General features: G+C 38.6%; 1 protein-coding gene across 1 annotated transcript in view; it reads right to left on the bottom strand.

Moving 5' to 3' along the window:
• The window catches only part of HCN1 (hyperpolarization activated cyclic nucleotide gated potassium channel 1), a 191,503-nt gene extending 178,383 nt beyond the window's left edge, over positions 1-13,120 (bottom strand). Inside the window, exon 1 of the mRNA XM_021553855.3 lies at positions 12,652-13,120. Within this exon, the coding sequence (XP_021409530.1) occupies positions 12,652-13,025 (374 nt within the window). The 5' untranslated portion in view covers positions 13,026-13,120. The remainder of the gene's footprint in view (positions 1-12,651) is intronic.
• Positions 13,121-21,445: the final 8,325 nt, after the last annotated feature.

Below are 21,445 nucleotides of genomic sequence, written 5' to 3'. Positions count from 1 at the left end.
CAGAGCACAGCCTCATATGCTGATGCTGCAGGCAGCTCAGCCAAGAGTGGAGGTTTGGAATACAAACTAGATTGCTGGGGATGTAAAATCCAACTCTGACATTTATGAACATATGAACATTGGTCAGTGTAATGGAATGCATTTGCTGAATGGTCCTTTTGCAGTTTAATCCAATATAAGGAAACAAAGAGGTTTTTTTTTTTTTAAATGAGATTACCTCAGTTATTCTTAAAAAAAGGAAACAATTGAATTCCTTCCAAAAATCCCAAACCAGCATATGTGAACTTAATATTTGAATAGTTCTGTGATTTGCAAAACAGGAGACAGCCCACAATATCAAGGACCAGGAGACGCCTTTACATGAACTGATGCTTTTTCTCCTTCCAGCACACCTTTACCAGCAGTACAGGAGGCAATTTCCATTGCTTGCTTGCAATTAAACATGAGGGTTTATTACATTTTGTCACATATATATATGCAATAATGACACACATGATAGAGATCCTAAAACTAGTATATATTAAATTTACAAACTATGTGTAAAAAGTGTTTATTGAATTATTATTTGCTTGAAATACTTTTGTAAGTGTTTTTTTTTTTTAAATTAGTCATATGAAATGACTCATTTAAATGGTTATTGAGCCACTGCAAGATACATTTTACCAAGACCTAGATTAATTTAAAATTCTTTTCTATCTTCATTGAGACAGAGTCATCTAAAGTGGAGTTGTTATACAAAATACATACACTAGATAAAATTTTTCCTCCATGCTGTCTTTATTCATTTTTGTAAGAGAGCAAGTCACTTTAGGAATCAGAATAACATATCAGTTTGCAGACTGAAAAATTAAAGATTGCTAAAGATATTAGGATTTGAAAATTTATTCAAACTTAACTACAGGCTTTGTTATATGCCTCACCTATAAATATTTATCAGAAAAAATATAAAAGGGAATTATTTAATAATCTGCTTCTCCACTTTATATTTTGGTGGAGTGACTTTGACAGATGACTTTGAAGTCTCTTCATGCAAAAATTCTTTCTCCCATCTTCAGGTTCAAACAAAACAGTCTGTATTCCTTAACAATGGGCTGGTCTTGACATCAGACACCCACTGCAGGTTAGGGGTTGCAGGGGGAAGTGTTTGTGCTCAAATAAAGTTTCCTATAATTGTAGCCACTGATAAGTAGCTCTAAAATAAGCACTCAAAGAAACTTTGGTCAGGGACCCATGACCTGAACTATATACAGCCACAAAAATACCAAGGAAGCTCTTTATTTCCATACTGATAGATGACTCTTGTTTTGACACAGCAAAACAAAATGAGCTGCTCTTTCTGTGGTGAATAAAACACCAGATGTCTGTCCTTATCTTCCATCCATATTCACTCAAAATGCAGTTGCCTAAATATAATAAATAGGTTTCTGCCTTTCAGCAAATGAAAACATTTTACTTTGGAGATCTCATAAGAGGTTTTAGCCACAAGCCAATATTCCTGAGAAAGACAAAATCTAATTTAGCCAAATATTTATGTTTCATTTTTTGGAGGACAGTGAGTTGTGAACTAATCAAATGTGTTTAAACTAAAGATGTGTAATAATTAGAACTGCCAAATAGATATTAATAATTTATTGATGGAGAACACCAAGAAATTGAGAGTGAAAAATTAACAGAGCTTTTCCTCATAATCTTAGAATATGCATTGATCTGTAAATTTCAAATCAAAATGTATAATACAGCAAAAATGGAAGCGGAAACATATTTGCATTATTCTGACATGCTAGTGCTGCAAAATGCACAACACCCATGGGCAACATTTTTTAAAAATCAGATTTACCATTTTGGGCTCCTTGTGACTGGAATTCTGAAAGATGTTCAGGCATTGAGTCCAGATGCTTACAAGTATCTAGCTCCTGAAATTCAAAGATAGATGGGCTCCTGACTTCCATTTCAGATCTTCATCTAACATCCTATGGATTTGCACATTGTGCAGAGCACTGGGTAAAACTGACACTTTCAAAGCCGCTCCAGAAATGGAAAAATTTGTACTGGAAACATGAAACCAAGTTAAATACCATATCCCATTTGCTCATTTTGCCAGTGGCACAAAATCAGCATGCATATTCAACGTAGACGAACTGCTATTCAGTGACACTTAACGGAATCACGAGTCAGCAGCCCCAGCAGGAACATCTGCCACCATTTTAGGCAGATTCATGGTACCTGCATTCCCAGGCTACACAGCTAGCTCTCCTTCCCTGAAGCAAATCTGAACTCTGTCGTGTTATGAGGAACAAGTGTGGGAGTGGAAGTTCACTGCAGCTCTCCCATCCATTCCACAGAAAGATAAATTTGGTCTAGCCTGTGGAGAATGAAGAAGTTGGCTGTAGCTTAGAAATTACAGAAACAGCCATAGTCACATCAAGCAGTGCTCAAACAGTCCTGGGGAAAGAGGGGGATGGTGGCAGAAATTGCTGAATAACACTGATTGTATAATACTGACGGAGTATTCCTCAAACCTGATTTAATGAGAATCATCTCCTGACAAAAGAAAATTTGTGTGCTTGTGAACAACAGAGCACAACACATGGGCGGACTACAGAAAATCTAACTTTAGGAAAAAAGACTAAAGAATAGCTTAAAGTTAAAACAGGGAATTTTAAACTCACAGTCCATGCCTTTAAATAGAAATGTAGAACCAGAGACATTTAATTGGATTCAGTCAAAATTTGTGTTGATAAATAATATGTATATGAAATATACAAATAATATATATATGGAATAATAGAATTATTACATAGTGGATTTAATTATTTTCAACACAAAAACCTCAAAATTGTTTTTGGACGTCTTTTTCCATTACAGAGAAATGAACCATCATAATAAATTCATTACTTCAATAAATAAACAATAAGAACGTGTACAAATCCGACTGAACTTTTCAACACCCAGCAGTATAAAACTGGATTTAATATTCTGTTCCAAATTTCAAAACCACATTTAATTTAGCACAAACAAGTATTTCATATAATCCTGGCAGAATGCATGCAATTAAAAGTCTGTTTGGTCATGTGGGCACCTCATGCTTAGGTTACTCATCTCTCACTTTTCCCACACATTCAACGTCTACTGCTTAATAAGCCATCGGATTTCAGACATTTTCAATTCTGACCCTTTTTAAACGCCCTGATAGATTGCCTACCATCTGGCAGTGCTTACTCTTGGTACCACACTCCCTCTGCATTACAAAACTGTGCTTCTGATAATTATATCTTTAATGTGGTAGATGTGTGCAAGACTTGAATTCCCATGCTGGCAATACACAAGCTGAAGGGACAATTTCGGCGAAGTGCCTGTGTAACAGTGTATGGCAACAGTATGTTCAACCACATCACACTGCAATTCTCAACAGAAAGATGCTAACCTGTCCGAGTCAAGGGAAATGGAAAATATACATGAAGGTTTTTTTTCTTTAATTACTACAAAGCATTTTACAAACTTCAAGAGGCTGTGAAAATACCGAATTAGTTTGAACTAACAGCTCAGTATCTTCTAGCTAACAGACTGAGTAAGAATGGAAAACTACACAGCAGAATAAACAAATTTTAAAAATATAAAATCAGTACATTATTTCCATTTCTTTAAAGGAATGCATTATATCTTCAGAAAGAGATGTAGGAGGACAAAAAGACAGAATGAGGGGGAAAAGGAAGTTGTTTCTAAAAAATACTCTTTCAGGGACTACATCTAGGTGCTCCTAGGAACTTTTGAATGCAAATTCCCTATAGCATGATTTCACTAACTGAAAATTAGACCATAAGAAATAATATAAATAAAAGAAAAAGCAGGATTCAGTACTTAGGCAGTCATCTAGATAAGAGCTTCCATGAACACTGGATACACAGCTCTAAAAAACAGCTCTTAAGAGCACTTGGTAAAATGGGTATAAGAGAAAGGTACCCAATTAACAACTGAAGTTAGAGGTATATACTTGATTTATTTCACTTCTTTGTTTCCAAATTTCAATCTACCAGACTAATCCCGAGCTGGAAAAGCAATTCTTTTTGTTACCACCAGGCTTCTCTGACACTAAAGGCAAGGTGAACCAGAGTGACAGACAAGCCTGGCTCTTACCTTCCCTGAAAAATCAAGTGCAAATAAGCCCATATGCAGCTATCCCAAGGATCCTGTAGCTCTGGATGTGTTTGGGGAATCCAGAGGCTTGCAAGCATCTACTGCCAGGCATTAATAAGATGTTTAGGGAGTAGTAGCACATGCTACAGGTTTCACAGCAATTTCTCTGCCAGACCTAAATAATAAGCCCTCCTGGAACGAACAACCAGACAGAAATCACTTAAGAGCCTGATGGAAAACCTCTAACTAACCGTGTGAAAGCTTGATTGCATCTCTGTGGTTCTGCAGCCATGCTTTTATTCCATCTCCAAGGTAGAGCTGGATATATCTTACTCTATGTATCTTATAAAAGTTCTTTGTATTTTCCACAGCTTTTCCCTAGAAAAGGATAGACCATTATTGGGGTCTCATTACATATTACTCTAAATTTATGAAATCCATGTATCTGCATTAAGGTCAGATCATTTAATCAACACACTGTCTACTGCTGCAGTCATGCCATGAAGAGAGATGCTTCTTGGAGGATCTGGTAAGTTAGTGTAAGATGCAACAAAATCAGCTAAGGAAACATCAATATTTACACACCCTAGGCCACTGATATAAGAGGACAAAAAAAAACTGGAGACAAGCAGGGTACAACATGTATAGAATTGGAAGATTTGATACTGTGGGGGCACAATTTATTTCTGTGGGACTCTTTATATGGAACTTTAATGTAAATGTAAGGTTCAGTGATTTTCAGACAAAATATGATGAAAAACAGTCGTACCACTTAAACCCTCCCCAATATTAAAAACTTTTAAAAACCTTCCCAAATTATATATATATATCGCTTAAAGTAATTTCAAAAAATAAACTCACACAAAAAAGATTTTAAAAAAATTAGAACCAACATAGCTTTGACTGCAGGCATAAATCAACCTCTGCTTTTTCAGCTGAAAACAGAGTATCTTAATATGAATTTTTAATAAATATTAACATTTTTAGAGATAGAAACAGTAGCAGTAGCACACTAAATTCCAATAGTGTAGCAAAATATCTATTAAATTACATGCTTAAATAGGTAAGATATACACACAAACAACACTGAAGATAATCACATAAAAATAAAATCCTGTTCTTAGCTATATAATGTAACTTAAGTTTTGGGTACTTCACTGGCAAAAATAAAAATGGCTTTGGGGTTAGTTTTGGGTTTTTTAAAAATACATAATGGAAACAGTATGCAGCTCTTTTGTAATTAAATAAACATTTTCTGAACATAAGTTTATTCCAGACTTATTCCAGCTGCATCACACTACATGGCAATAAGATGATTGAAAAATACCATGAAGCTTGCCTGAATCTGTCATCAGATTAAAAGATATTAGTAGAGATTTTATAGAAGCTAAATGACAGTGTCCTTGAGGTAGTACTGACATTGACTCCAGCTGATACAGTTTTTGGTCATTAGCATACCTTACTATGTGTCTAGAACAAGCTCTCAAATAATTAGAGCTGAATACACTATGATTTTTAAAATTAAAACATGCCTCTGGGAAAGAATCAGGAAATAGACAGCTAAAGGACTTTCAAGCAATTAACAAGAACTGTACTGTCAGGTTAAAAATTAAACATTGCAAAGTAGGTTAAAAGTTTCCTCTCTCAAAAAAAATGTATATTGACATAGAAAGCAGTTCTCATGCTGTTGAGTAAAAGCAAAGATGAGAATGGATACTTCTTGTTTATCATAAAATTAAGTACATTTCTTTTCAATTTTTCATATTCTACACACATCTCTAAAAATAGGGTTTTTGCTTCTTATAGCTTCAAGTTTAAACTCTCAGAAAAGCTGACAAAGTTTAATTAAATATTACAGTGCCACTGATCTTTAATAGGCAGGCAGAAATGCAGCACTAAAGACTCATACTTTTTAGGTGACCTCTGAATTCATCTATCTCTATTTCTGTTACTCCAGGCTGAACAATCAGAAACTGAGCCACTCAGATTTTGACTTCTTTATATAAACTCTCCAACACACACAAAGAAATCTAAAGTAACTTATCAAATCCTATGCATCTTTCAATTAGCTGTTGTAGTTACCAAACACACAATCAAATCATAAATCTAGACCTTTGTATATTACTCAATGCTTTTACACAGTGTTCCAACTCACAGTTCCCTTCATATACCCAAGTATGAGAAACCTAGGATGAAAAAGAAACTTTTACTGACTCAATTACAAGCATCACTTATTTTGATGTGCTAACAAATGAAGTTGCAGTGCACATTTAAAAATTTGTTGACCTGCTAAAATAATCAATTGGAATACCAGAGTCAGTACATTTTCCCCACAGGCCCAAGCATGATGATGATCTTATGAGACCTAATTTTGGATTTGTGCATACAGAGATATGGATATAGATAATATTTATCAAGCACTTTTTTCTCACTGCAGTCAAAGCAAAAAAAAAAAAAAAAACCGCAAAAACACAAAAACACAGAAAACTGAAGAGGAAGTCTAATGATACTGAGTGTCCTGGGTTAAATTTTAAAGACCCTGGGTTAAATTTTAAAGACTCACATATAACATCCCCAAAACATCATCTTTGACTCACATATTACAGAATTATTCATGGGAATTCTGTAACATTTGTATTTATTTTATTTTGTTGTGGTTTCTTTCTAAACTTATTGCAAAATCATAATGAACATACTTGCCTTTACATAGGTTGTGTAGAAAGTGAACATTGTAAAATAAGCATCTTGCAGGAAAAAAATGTACTTTTGTGCATATTCCTATACGCTGCCAAAGATCTTCAAAATGTCCCAAGTTAAATTAAAAGTAACTCAGAGAACTGAGGAATTGAGTTACACTTGTTCAGCTCTTCTCTCCCCTAAACATTATTTAATATTTAAGTAAGTAACACGACAAGAGCGTGAAAGAAGATGCAGTCAATAGACTGTTATTCCAGAACTAGAATGAACATAACAAAAACTGGCAAATGTTCAACATATAAGTGAGCTCAAACTAAGCATTAGTATTCTACATATCCAGAGACAGAAGGATGTCTTACTAATAAAATTAAAAACATTGCTCGAACAAACAAGGGCATACGGCTTCCCACATGCCCTAGCAGTCCGGAAGGCAGGTGGCTGCTGCACCAACTTTGGGTGGACTCCACTGCCTTGCTTTAGCTCTTGAAGAAAATGTCAAAGCAGACAAAAGTACACAGCCCTCATGAGTCAAAAAGCATGAAATGCACCTCGCTAACCCTATTTTCTCTCACATATCCCTGTTTACCAGTGGTACAAAAGGAAAAGTCAGTAGATATTTTTAGTCAACTAGACTTCATAACAGATGAATCCATGATAACCACTGATAAAAAATTATTCAGTACAAAAAATTCATAGGAAATTGAGATCAAAAACAGCCTAATGCATTTCTGGCCTATATTTTGCATCAGAACAGTTCCAATAGAATATTTTGTTGCTTATTTTTGGTCCTGCTTCCTAAACATCTAATTTACATACTTGTTGCTGCAATTTTATTCCATTACTTTGATGTAATTTCTTTCCTCTTTTTAACATCCATTTATACTTTTGAGAATCATTACTGTATTTTTCTTCAGCCTGCCTTTATGAGAGTTGCATTCTACCTGGGGAACTATTATGAAGGCAATACAAAACTTGATATTATGAGGGAATTTTCAAACATTATAAAGATTAGGTTAATGCTACAATTCTGCCATTTTATTTTTTACGTCATTTACAGAAGCAAAGGGCAAAAATTGTTGGAATGCAGCAAATAAAACCCAAGTACCATTAATAATCTTTTTAATATTAATGGTTCTCCATGTTTAGTCAAATGTAAGAACTGAACATTTAGCAACATTTTGTCTCCATTGCATATAGCATTACCTTCCAACTCTACTGCTCTATATAAACCTAAGTATGTAAGAGCTCACAAAAACATAAATCTCATTAGCTTCAAGAGAGACATTAAAAACATGTGACAAAAGAGAAGCACAAAGTGCTTATCTTAAGCTTCTTAAGACACAACTTAAGATAGGTATAACACGTAGAGTGAAGACTGATCCTAAAAAGCAAGTTTTAAAACAATGCATGCATGAAATTTAGAAATATGGTTGTAAGCTGCATATATAACATGCACAGTCTATCATGTTAGGGCGACTTCTGGTGGTCAAAGACAGGTCCAAAAGATAGATGAAAACGAAAAAGAATATCAATTCATAATGCAAATATAAGTTCAAATGTTTTAAAAAAATTATAATTTAAAAAAACATGAGGCACACTAAACCATGGCATTTGTGACTTACAGTTGGGCACACACTTCCTTGAAAATTGAAGCTGTACATCTGTATGACAACATGGATGGGTTGCATAAAGCTGCACAGTATAACAGAATGTTTTTTAACAGCAAAATAAGCCAATTCTTCTGCAACTACCCAGACATACATATGCAAATATTTTGTTTGTCGCCCTGATTAAACCCTTTGAAATCTGGCATTAAATTACTTACAAGGTATTACCTTTAGTGATTTATAAAGATTTCCATGCTAAACCTCAAACATTCACATGATGCCTTAAATGTGTATACAAAAAGATTTTGAAACTGGAACGGCACACAAGCTAAAAAAATCTGGCAAACCTTCACTATTCACTACACTCAAATTTTCTGTTCCAGTTTTAGAAATAATTCTGCTTTTACTTTACTGTTATCATTAAAATAAGGCTTTGAATTTCTTGGATAATGGAAAGTTACTCAGAGAGATAAAATGCCAATTTTTTTTTCTTAGTATTGCAAATCAGTCTATACTTTGTATTATTTACAGAGGGAAAAAAGACCTTCAGCACTGCCTGCACTGCACCTCTTTACCTGCTACTCTGACCAACAATGCCACATCATAGTCTTACTTCATCTTGAAGCCAGTTAAAATTTTTGTCCTGACTTCCAGACAAAGGCTGAACCCAAGCATCAAGCTGACTGTAACCATCAGTGTGTGAAGGCTACACTTACGCACATACGCATTATTTCCACTCAGTCTGTCTCATACATTGCTATTTCTGCAACTCTGTAGCAACTGTGTTTTCTTTATAGATTGCTGACTACAGATGCCCTAGCCAATGTGGTAATAAACCCAAGATTTCCTTGACAGAGTGAGTTTCTCAGTGGGGAGGGAGGGAGGGAGGGAGATGACACAGGGCTGGATGAGCAGCCCAGGCACATGCAAGGCAGCCCTCTGAACATTAGAGAAACTCCTTACATACCAAAGGACATGGAGTAATTAATCATCTAAAAATCAGTCATGTACATTTCCATTAATACCAGAAGGCCGTAACAAATAAAAGTCGTCCAAAGCCCACTAATCTCCTATGAAAAAAACGACACGTGTGGCAGCAGCAGAACCATGCAGCTGCTCCCATCTCCTGTCAGCTTTGTCCTGCTCTCATCCAGTGGCTGCAAGGCCACAGGGCTGGATGAAGCTCTCCAGTGAAGGCTCATTCTTCCACCTATCAGAATGGACAGCTGAAGGCACTCAGTATCTCACAGAACACACACAGGACTTCAGCAAACTATGACTAATAAATTCACTTTTGTTACTCATGCAATTACACAGAATCGGTGTCCAGCTTTAGAGATACAGTAATCACGGTGGGCGAGTGATAAACAGAGGCCTTGTGCTGGGTTTGATGTGCATTAGGTGCAGTGTTTATATAACAGCTTCCAAATTACACATTAACCTCAGAAGACTGGGAAAAGACAACTAGGATCAAAATATTCCCCTTGTGGAAAAATTATGTAATACTTATTGAATTTAATCCTCCAAGGGTGTATCTGCCCAAAGAAGAGACAATTCTTCCCTGAAACACATGCAAGATGGAGAGCATCTAAAGATCAAGCCCCACAAGGCTGCAAGTAACCAATTTACAGAGCACTGAGTTTAGACACAGGTTCCACATTCTGTTCATACCAAAACAAGGGGCAGGAGGGCACCAAGATACTGCCCACTCCTCCAAACATCACAATAAAATACTATTTGGTGTAGACGGATATACTTTTTTTGTACAAAAAAACATGAGAATGGAATCAAGAAATATAACCAAAAACATCAAATTATTCCAGGAAATGCATACAAGCATGCAGAGCTAGGGAGAAAACAAAAGAGTCCGCAGAAGCCTATACCAAAATTTTCCCACATTTTACATGGTTAACCCAGTATTTTCCTAGGTGTGTCTACATGTAAAGTTTACTGAGATGTCTTTTTTCATAGCTGCCACAAATACCCTAATAAGAGCTGCATTTACAAATGCATAATACATCTTCTCAATTGGATACCATAAAATACTCAGCTTTTTACTTTTTTCTTCTTATTTTAGTAGAAAATTTAGTTATTTCCTCTTATGGAAAGAACATCGACACAGCAGCATGGGAATATCTGTGTCTTTTTGGATGCTTGAAGGCTTGTCTACACATAAGCATTACATTACTACAAATAACATGCAAAAATTAATCAAAGCAACTCCATCCTTATACCTGAATTTGTTCTGGTACAAAGTGACTGTTAGATGGCACTTAAAAGTCCTGTTGGAATTCCCAAATAAAGTCAATATACTGTATAGTACAACTCTTTCACGCATTTTGCACTGCCACCCAAAAAGAGTGGTACCACTACACGGCCGTAATTGTTTTGGGAGAAAAAACACACACATCCCATATTTGCCACTGAAACAGTCCTCGGGCTAAAATATTTGTTCGGGAGCCTGCCACATCATCCCAATACTAATGAAAGAACTTTATTTAAAAACCAAGCACTTACTCTAATAAAATAAAAACTTAAAAAAAAAAAAAACCAACTGAAAATAGCAGATAATTTAAGAATATGCAGACAACAGGCTGAACAGGATGCAGTGTTGTTTACTCCTATTGAAAAAAAATGGGAAACACATGCTATGATCTCTAAACCTTCCCACTCGAAGAATTGGAAGACATTTCTGTAATGAAACAGAATGAACATGCTTATCACCTATTTCACAGAACAGCTTAAAAAGTTACATGCTGTAAAATATGACAAATAAGCTCCTATTGCCCAAAATATTGTTTGGGTCTGCACCCCACTCCGAAACCAAGTTTACAACAGAACAAGGAAAACTATTTGCGAGAATAACCTCATTAATTTCAACAGAATCCTCATGTGAATAAAGTTACTCATGCACACACACAGACAAGGATGAAGCTATCAGACCCCCCCAATCCCTTATGCATGCTACCACAGCACCAGATGTGACCTGCTACGTTCCTTTCTAGCTGGTAGAAAGGGAGTGGGTAGGCGCTTGGCTCTCTCTCTCCACTTAATGCACCTGCTAATGCAGCTGAGCTGACATACAAGGGGGTGAACAGGTACCCCAGGAAAAGGATGAGTACATCCTTTTTATTGAGTTTATTGAGTTCAGGGAACCAGGAAAACAAGTAGGGATTTGAAGCATGACTTCAAGTCATAACTGAGTACTGCCATGCTCCTCCACTCCTGTAGCTGTACTGCTCTCAGGTTCAGCTGCAAGGTGCTAGCACAACTCATTTTGAAACACCTCATTCCAAACAGTCCCACAGAAAATTGGACTTTGAAACTATTTCCTCCTCTTCTCACTGAAAGAATGTTCTGTTTAACCCAGTTCTTTCTTAGAAGATCCATGTAACTATTGAACATTCTGGATTTTCTTTTTTTAAACACAGACTCTGCTGCGATTCACTTAACCATATAGATGCAGGTTGTTCAATTCAAGCTGTTGATTAAATACGCTTAACGACATTGATAGTTCCTCAGAAAATATCACGGAGAGTGTTACATTTATAAAGGCATACAGCCAGCTGGCATAGTAGAGAATGAAATAATCTTACACTTTAAATGTATTTTTAAAGGGAACTATAACTTCTTGGGCATTTATCTGCTCTGCTTTCTGTATGAATATTCCAGTCCTGCATCCATGCATCCTACTGTGAAAGCAATGGCAATTTGCCATCACATTTACATGTCTACCTATGAAAACACAGTTTTCCACAGATCACCTGGATAAACTTATTTTACTGCAATTCTGACAGAGACGCACTTCCTTCTCGCAACCCCCGGAACAAGTGTTTACACCGGGTGCTCAGAAAAGGGCAGGCGTGTGCGGACGCCGGGATTTTACTGATGCTGATGCAGCTGTGTAACCCCCCGGGCGAGCTCTCATCCCGGCGGAGCGGAGTCGTGTCCGACGGCCCGCGGCGCAGACAGACCGGGACGGCGGGCTGCAGAGCCCCAGAGCTCAGCATCCCGGCTCGGGGGCTGCGGGCGGCGCCCCGGCGGCGCGGGGCCTGCGGGGCCGTCCCGGGTGCAGCACGCTGGAGAGCGCCGGGCCGAGCCCGCGGCAGCCCCGGCCCCACCACCCGCTCCGGCGCCCGCCGAAGTTTGCGCCGGGAGAGGTGCGAGGCGCCGGGGCCACCCCTCTCCCGCCCGCCGTGAGCCCCGCGCTAACCTGAAGTCGCTGTAGGGGTGGATGATCCAGAACCCCGCAGTTTTAACCCTTTCCTGCTCCTTTTCCACCGCCTTCTGGCTGCCGAACATGCGGAGGGAGAATTTGTTGACCCCCGGCTGCAGCATGGAGGTGAACTGCCGCTGCATGAAGCCGTACTGCCGCCGGGGTCCCTCGGCATCCTCGAAGCCCACCACGGGCTCCTCGCCCCCGCCGCCGTCCACTTTGAAGCACACCGAGTTGCCATGCTCCTTCACGCCGCCGCTGCCGGGGCTGCTCTGGGCTTTCTCCGCCGAGGCCGCCGGCTTGGCTGGGAAGGAGTTAGCGCTGCCATCGTCCCGGCTGCCGGCGGAGGAGCTGCGCTTCCCAGCCTCCATGCTGCGGGGCGGGCGCACCCCAGCCGCGGGAGAGCGCGGGGAAGCCTCGCCGCCGCCGGTGCCCTTCAGCGGCGCGGCTGGGCTGTGCCGCCCGGAGCTGGGCTGGGCTGGGCTGGGCTGGGCAAGGCTGGGCAGGGCCGGGCTGGGCTGGGCTGGGCTGGGCTGGGCTGAGCTTCGCGCCGCCGCGCCGCCCGGCATCACCAGCGCCGCCGGCTCGGAGCGCGCTCCGCGCAGGGCGGGCGCCGCCGCCCCTCGCCCGCCCCCTGCCGGCGGCCCCGCGCCGCCTGACATTGAGCCCGGAGTCCTTGCGGGCCGCGCCGGGCCGGGCAGCGCGGGCGGGGACGCGGCCCCCGAGCGCCGGGCCCGCGCCCCCGCGGCAGCTCGGGAACACGCGGGGGTGGATGCTTCACCCTGGGCAGAGCAAGGGGCAAGGCGTGGGGTGGTAGCGTGCCTGTGCAGCTCGAGCGAGAAACAGCGGCTGGGAGTGATGCAGTGGGGCGTTTCCACGGGCTCGCCGGTCCCTTGGGAAGCCTCTATTGCTCCGCGTGGAGCGGGCGGACTGCGAGAGGGCAAAAGGCGGGGGTCTGCCTGGTCACGGAGTCGAGGGCCGGCGCTGGAAGTCGCGAAGGCGTTTTGGGCTCGTCCTGCTTAGAGTACAGTGTGTGTCCGGCACAAGGGACATCGGAGTGTGAGCGAGCAGGGCAGGCCGGCTGTGGAGGAGCATTCGCTTTCACAGACGAAGCACATCGGTCCGGTTAGACACTCCTGCCAAGCGGCTCTTCCTTGTCCTTCAGCCTTGGGCGGACTGAAAACGGGACACGCGATGTGAGAGATGCTGCGGGCACGGCTGGACCACCCAGGGATGCCGTTCCCGTCGGGAGGGCTGTGCTGCCGTGGGCACATGCCCTTTCTCCCTGAAAGGCGTAAAATGGCAGGTGCTCCCGAGTGCGTAGACAACCTTTTCACTTATGCTAAGAGGTGATTTGGCCTTTGTTTGCATGTCAGTAGGAAACTGAAGTCCACATTTAGTTTGCTCCACTTGACATTTAAGTACATAAATTTCAATTTAAAAGCCCCTAAAAAGCCAAAAAAGCTGCCAGACAGAAAGGAAACAGTGGGTATTTCTAGCTTCCAGTGCTCTATATACACTCAAAGGAAATAGGGTATATATTGCCTTCAGTATATCTACAGACATTGTCCTAGTGATTGCAGATTGTAACTGGGGAGCTGTGGGATGAGGTAGGAGCTGAGAGACCAAAAGATAAGGTGTTTACAAACCATGAGCAAGGAGGAGCTTGGTCTCTGCTCTGAAAAATGAAAGATGCTGATACTTATCCCAAAAGCTGTGAGGTTTTTTGGGTTACAGAATGATGAAGAATCAATATCTACAGATACTATTAGAGGACTTCTAGCATTATGTCTGCCTGCAAAAACATATTACAGCATATACATGTAGGTCCTGGCCTTCCATTTAGAATAGCTTTGACATAGGTTTGTTTTTTACCTATTCTTGACACATTTTTCATTTTGCACATTAAAAGTAGAGTAGGAAAGAATTAGTAGAGCCTCACAAGCGCTGGTATTTTCAATAGCGTTTTCCACTTAATTTTTATACGCTTTGTCCTTTACACAACAGATGCTTAAATCTAAGGGAGAAACGTGCAAATCTGCACCCAACCATTTACACAGTGTCAATATGTAGCACTGTGGGGGTTGTAGTTCAAAGTGGGATGGATCTGAGGGCTTTCTTCAGCAAGTGGTCTAACAGAATGTTTATGCCTAGTGCAGTCAAACACACCATGTTCCATTGATGTTAATGACTTTAGTGTGGAAATGTTAACGTCATGCTATTGTGGAAGAAGATGGCAAATACAGATGCACCAGGATGGATTGCTGAAGGCTGGGCAGCAACCAGGATAGGAAGGAATATGCTCATAGAATGATTGGTTGAGGGCTGATATACATAAACATTCCCCACCTGGAGTGACACTTTTCTGTAGGATTTTATCCTAAGACAGTGAAGAGTGTGTGCACAGCTGCAAATGGCTCACATACAGCTGCTGATAGACAAAAACCTCTTGGTGTTTTATCCCCAAATGATGTTCACCTCTTCCCTCATCCAATGTCTGTCACTATACAATAATTAAAAAGTGAGGAACTAATACTGTTTTGAAGCTTTTTTAAAGAATTAACTCACATCATATTTGACAGAAACCCACAAAGGCAAAGGGTGAAAAGTCTAACTCACGCAGTGCTTTCCCTCACATTCAGACAGCATACCATATCACGGGCAGAGAAGCAATTGCCATGTCAGTCGAAGAAATGATGCAACCTTACAATTTCTGCTACTTCTTCATAACTTTTTCCGCAGGACTTTTGCATTCAGTCCTTGACCTGAATGGTCTCTCCCAGCATAACCTAGGAGTGCAACAGCTAGTCATGTACAGGACAAAAATAGACCCATAGTGGAGTAAATCGGAACAGTGAAATGGAGACATTTATAGCTGCAGTAAGCAGATTCTGATGCACATTTTTTTAATTGGAGAAGCAATAAGCACTGGATTAATGGTGATTGTCCTTCATTTATGGATGAGGAAAATTGTGCACAGCAAGAACATTCAATTTCTTCTTTCATGAAACTTGCTTTCACCTGTATTTAATGTTTGCCAGTATTTATCCTTACTTAGCATGGACTGTAGACCTACCAAAATGACCAACCCTGCCTACCTTCCCCACTTTTTACAACAGAAGAATCTGGAAATGTTCTATTTCCCATGGTGGCATTATATAGATATGACAGAGGTTTGTTCCATCAAAATACCCTACAACTTAAAAGTTTGTAAAGAAAGAAGATAACCTGCATTACTTGTAACATATGATTTTAACTTACTTTTCAAGCACAGCATATGTCCCTTGGTAAAAATGAGATTTTGATGTTTTATGCTTCCTGTGATCAAACTTTAGATTTTTGTATTTTTTTCTGTATAGAAGAAATGCATACTTACTGGTATATGTCTGAGTGATATTTGTCCTAAGTATGGCCTAATTTACCTTAACAGCTCAATAGCTTGCAATTTTTAATAGCAATCCTGATACATTAGAATGAGAAAGCATTTTCATAATCTGTAGTTTTTCTTTGGGAGAATGGATTCTTCCAAGTAACTGAATGTTGTTTTCAGCTCAGAAATTGAAGTCTCCTGAGGCCCACCATGTTAGCTTAGATGAGAGAACTTTGTTTCACATAAGAAGAAATAACAGAGTATGGTATGTGGGAATAGTCCTGAAGACTGCACAAGGGATGAAAATAGTTGAAAGGTCACTTTAGCTGAAGGTACAGGTTGTTCTCTGTCAAGTTTTATTTTGATTTTCTGGCCATATCAGGAGAAATGCACAGAAAAATAAGATTTGTATGTGAAATTTCCAAGAAATCAGTGCTAGCAGAACAAAAGGGGCAAAAAAAGATTTTGCATCTCTGCTATGTCCTAGATTAATTGATCACTACTAAAAATTTAGTAAGCTGTTTTACTTGTCTGTATTAAATTATTTTTATTACTCTCTGTACTTTATCAAAGTACTATGACATCATGAGTTTCAGTGCTTTATATGACTCTGTAATACTAATGTATACTAAGATTAATATAAAGAAAATTAATTCTCTTCTGCCAAATATAGTAAATTTTTTATACCTGTGGTAAATACACTCCTCTTTCTTTTTATTTTTTTCATTTTGATATAACTTGAACATACACAGAACAATTCAGCTGTAGAAATAAAAAAAAAACAGCAGCCTGTGTACAGAGGCATATGTATTTGTTCAGTGAAGAAACTGGGGCACAGAGAAGCAACATGACTTCTATGAGGTGACCCAGTAAGATGCACCTGACTGCAGAACAAAGCTGGTGTCTCTCAAGTTAAGCTTTCATGACCTGTGAGATATTTTTAAGATTATTTCTCAACAGAAGGTCACCATCAAGTCAAATGGCAAACCAGGGTTAGCAAGGAAGGAAAATAATAGTTATATTTACAGTTATATAACTATGTCTGCCAGCTTAATTGAGGATTGATCCAGATTCATAGTATGTGCTGTTTTCCATGCCTGTTTGCTTGAAGTTTGCAGTTAAATAATTTTGATTAGATCCTATCCTACTTATGTTACTTTCCATGCATATTACTGACACATACTTATTGGCAACAAATGTTTTCCGATAGATTTTATATTAATATTAGCTAGTGTTTATGAAGCAGGAAGAATCTTACTTTTGCAACCATTATCATCCTTTGAAGAAAACATATCAAAGCAATTGGAACTTCAACCATGAATGTTACCTGGCAGCTGTCCATATAGTTACTTGAGTTGTTTGGTTTTTGTTTTGGGGTTTTTCTTTTAACTCTGTGGTACAGTTTGAATGTCCCCAGTGAGTAGTGATAAATATGTAAATATGATCTTGATGATTTCTGTTCTGGCCTTGTGCTGAGTATTGGAAGTCCTACTGCAGCATCTCAGTGCAGTTCTTCAAAACTGGCACAGTTCTGGAACAAGAAGGTAAAACTAAATCACAGAATATTCTTACTGGTTTTTACCAGCTCTTTGAAGTGTCTTTTATTTATGCAAATCACTTTCTAAATTTAATAGGATATTTGTGTGCTTAGAATGCCTTATCTTTTTTGAAGAAAAATATTTTAATGCCAGTGTTTATTATCTGTTTAATAACCTGCCAGATCTTTATTCAACCCAATGGAGATATCATTGCCACAAAAGAAAAGTAAAAAGTGAAAAATAAATTCTAATTTCTTTTTTGTTGTTGTTGTATGTGTGTTATTGTTTATTATTCTTTGCTAACGTCTGCATTGTTGAGTGCCTGAAGTGCTTTAGAAATTATTAAGAAATTGCTTTCTCTGACAAATGTTCCAATGACTAATTGACTGTGATAAGGCACTTCAAATTTTTGATATGTTAAAAATATTTTTTTCTTTTAGTTTAAATGCAAATGTACCCCAAATAAATTTTATTTAAAATCATATTCTGAACAATATCTTTTGATTGTATTGGTTTGAAGAACTATGATTTGACACTACAAAAATATAGACATTTTTGAGTAATTTTTTTATGAATCATGGTATTTTTTTCATTCAATGCCTAATCCTGTGAACATTTCTAAAATTAGTGCATACAGGTATGAAAGGTCACCTATTACTATTCAGAATGCTATATACTATACTGCAAGTATTTGCAGGCTTGTATCCCTTCTCTGCAATACGAGAAAAATATAGTCTCTATAAAAATGTAAATACTATTAATTGATCTGGAGTGTAACTTGACATTAACAATAGCTTTTTTCTCCTGTTGCACAGTGTTCCTACATAATTGCATAATCAATCCACAAAAACAGGTCCTTGTGATTTAAAAATCTCTTCCTTCTGAAACTTCCAGAGACAAATAAATAAGTGCTTTTTAAAACATCTATATTTCAATAATGGGTGAATATCAGAATTAAACAGAATGTCCTAATTGCCACCTTCCAGTACCTAAAGGAAGTCTACAAGAAAGATAGAAAGGGAGTTTTTCCAGGAGTATGTAGTGACATGATGAAGGAAAATGGCTTCAAGCTGGAATAAAGTACGTTTAGATTAGACATTAGGAAGAAATTATTTACTTTGAGAGTGGTGAGTCATTGGAACAGATTGTCCAGAGAAGCTGTGGATGCCCCACTCCTGGGAATTGCTCAAGGCCAGGTTGGATGGGGCTCTGAACAACCTGATCCAGTGAAAGATATCCTACCCTTGGGACAGAACCAGCTGATCTTTAAGGCCCCTTTCAAACCAAATAATTGCATGATTCTGTGACACATCCTACACTACCTTTTAAACTGTTGTCTTTCCATGGCCCTGATTTTTCAGAACTCAACCATCTTTTTCATCTTTTCATCCTAACTTTGCTCACGTCATCACTACTGGTAGGATGTGCTTTTAGAGATATCTGTGAAAGTGCTATCTTGGTGACTTAGTTCATTAGTTAAAATTTGAATAGTTGTTCAGATTTAATTGTGCCAGCTTCTCTCCTGTGTTCCTTGACTTGGTTTAAGTACTTAAGATCCCTCGCTTCATATTTTAATGAATATGGATACTAACAACAAACAATATGCCTGAGTTGTGTCTATTCAGTTCCTTATACCGTTCCTTATACGGAGCCATGTCTTGCAAGATTAATATCTGTCTTTGATATAATATTCATTAAGTTGAGTATACTACTTCAATGTTCCAGCCGTTTCTAAATTATAGGTAGGTCTTCAAGTTATTATCAAGGAATTTCACCTACTAAACCAGCAATGAGGAAGAAAAACTGCAACTGAAGACTTTTGAAGCAATGCTTTAAAACTAAACTGCTTTTTACTACTTGCCAAAATAGTTTTTTTAAATTCTAGCTCTGGAAAAGTGTTTGTATTTTAATAAGTACTTTTGGAAGAGCAGTGTGAAGGTGTAACTCTTTCAATGTTGATGTAAACATTCAGGTTTGCCACTAAATAAAAAGAGGTCTAGAGATTGCACAATCGGTAATCCAGAGCTGTATCTCATTTACTGTCTTTAAGGTACCTACGAGTGTTCTGATTGTTCAGAGGTACTTTTTATTACTTCTAGCTAGCTGTGCTGGCAATAGGCACATTTCAATTACTAGCATATATAATGAGAAGAACACACAGCACTATTCCCTGTTGATTGCACTGCCTCAGAGATGGTGTCTAGATGGTGACATTGAACACACGACTTCGGAAGGATTGCCCCAGTTTTTGCTGTCAGACTTTCATTCCTCAGTTCACATGGGTAGCTTTCTTGCAGCTAAAGAAATCTCTGTTGCAGGGGAGGAGAATAAGCTATCACAGCTGGCAGAGGCAAATAGTACAGCATGCACAGCTGAACAAATGTAACATCCTGAATTGCCATAAATACTTAGAGGCAAAAGCTGCTACAGAAGAGAGGACACTAGCTGTTTAAGTTTGAAAGCAGGTTCCCATAGTCTGCCTTCTTATACTTGGAATGTAGAGTAATTTGTAATTATAAAGAAGTTCCACCTCTCAGATGATTTTTCCCCTTTGAGTTGTAATACCAATACATGAGGAAATGGTAACTGCCATCATGGAGATATTGCTGTTATAGGCTTAGTGTCCTTTTCTTAAAGAAAAATATGAATTAAATAACAAATAATTGCAAAATAAAATAAAAAGTGGGTTTCTCTTTAGAGTACTGCCGGGTGAAAGTACACGACCTTAGATACACTTCCTTAAATTAGACATTCGGATTTCTGATGGGAAATGGACTATGGCAGGTGCTGAGAGGTGCCTGTGTGCCTGGTAGATGTAGTGAAGAGGGGACATGGATAGTCATTGTGGTGCTCTGTAAATGAATTGCCAGATGTCTGTTCCATGCCTATGGTAGCCTTACAAGTAAGGGATCTTTATGTCTGTGGCAAGTCCATGTCTTCTGAAAAAGTAAAGACTGACTAGAAAAAACCCAGATTTTATTCACTGAAGTTGTTCACTCCCTAGGACTGTCACAGTGGAAGCATTAGGAACATGAAGCATAAGGCAGACTTAACCAGTAACATCCAAGCCATCTCAGAGGATTTTGAACTGTAATGCTGGTAGTAATTATCAATGTTCACGAAACTAAAGATTGCTGAATTAGCAGTGGCAACTGTAGAGAATTAAGAGATTGCAACATTCCCTCTAAGTGATATCAGAAAAAGATATGAAGACTTTGTTATTTTAAAATAATAGGGGGGAAAATGCATACCAGCTTTAACTTTTTTGAAAGTATATGCATAGTAGGTATCCTCAGCAGTAAAGGTAAGTATACCTAAAACTTCAGTTAACAAAGGCACTTTCAATATTTATTTCCTATAGCCTTTTAATATATTTTTATTTTATTTAAGATTTTTTTTTTTTAATGACTGTATTCTTACATGTGACTTTTGGTTTCGTTACAATTACTACTAAAGAACTACTTTGCATAGAAGGTGGATAAATACAAGCGCTTACAGATGGAATTGCCGTGCAACCATTCATCTTTGTACCTCACATGCACAAAGACAGGAGAAGGTGTTTTACACATTGAACAGTGAAGATTATTTTATTTATGTTTCTAAGGCTTGTTGTTCACTTTTGTGACTGATGGAAAAACTGTACTCAAAAGGTCAGCCAAAAAAAAAAAAATAAACAGTATATGGTCAGTCTTTCTAAAGCATTTAGCTTTAACAAAACTGAGAGGACATAGTTGGTTTTTTGTGGGTTTTTTTTAGTGATTGTTGGAAAATGAGAGGGTAGGTGTTCAGCACCAAACAATCTCTATTTGAAAATAATGTGATGTGAGAGAAAGAAAATAAGAAAGAATCCATATTTGTCTTCAAAACTTACCTGAAAAATTCT

This window comes from Lonchura striata, chromosome Z, assembly GCF_046129695.1.
Source record: "Lonchura striata isolate bLonStr1 chromosome Z, bLonStr1.mat, whole genome shotgun sequence".
Classification (NCBI taxonomy): Eukaryota; Metazoa; Chordata; class Aves; order Passeriformes; family Estrildidae; genus Lonchura; species Lonchura striata.
Note: the sequence above shows the minus strand (reverse complement) of the source record. Positions and strands in the feature narration are given on the sequence as shown.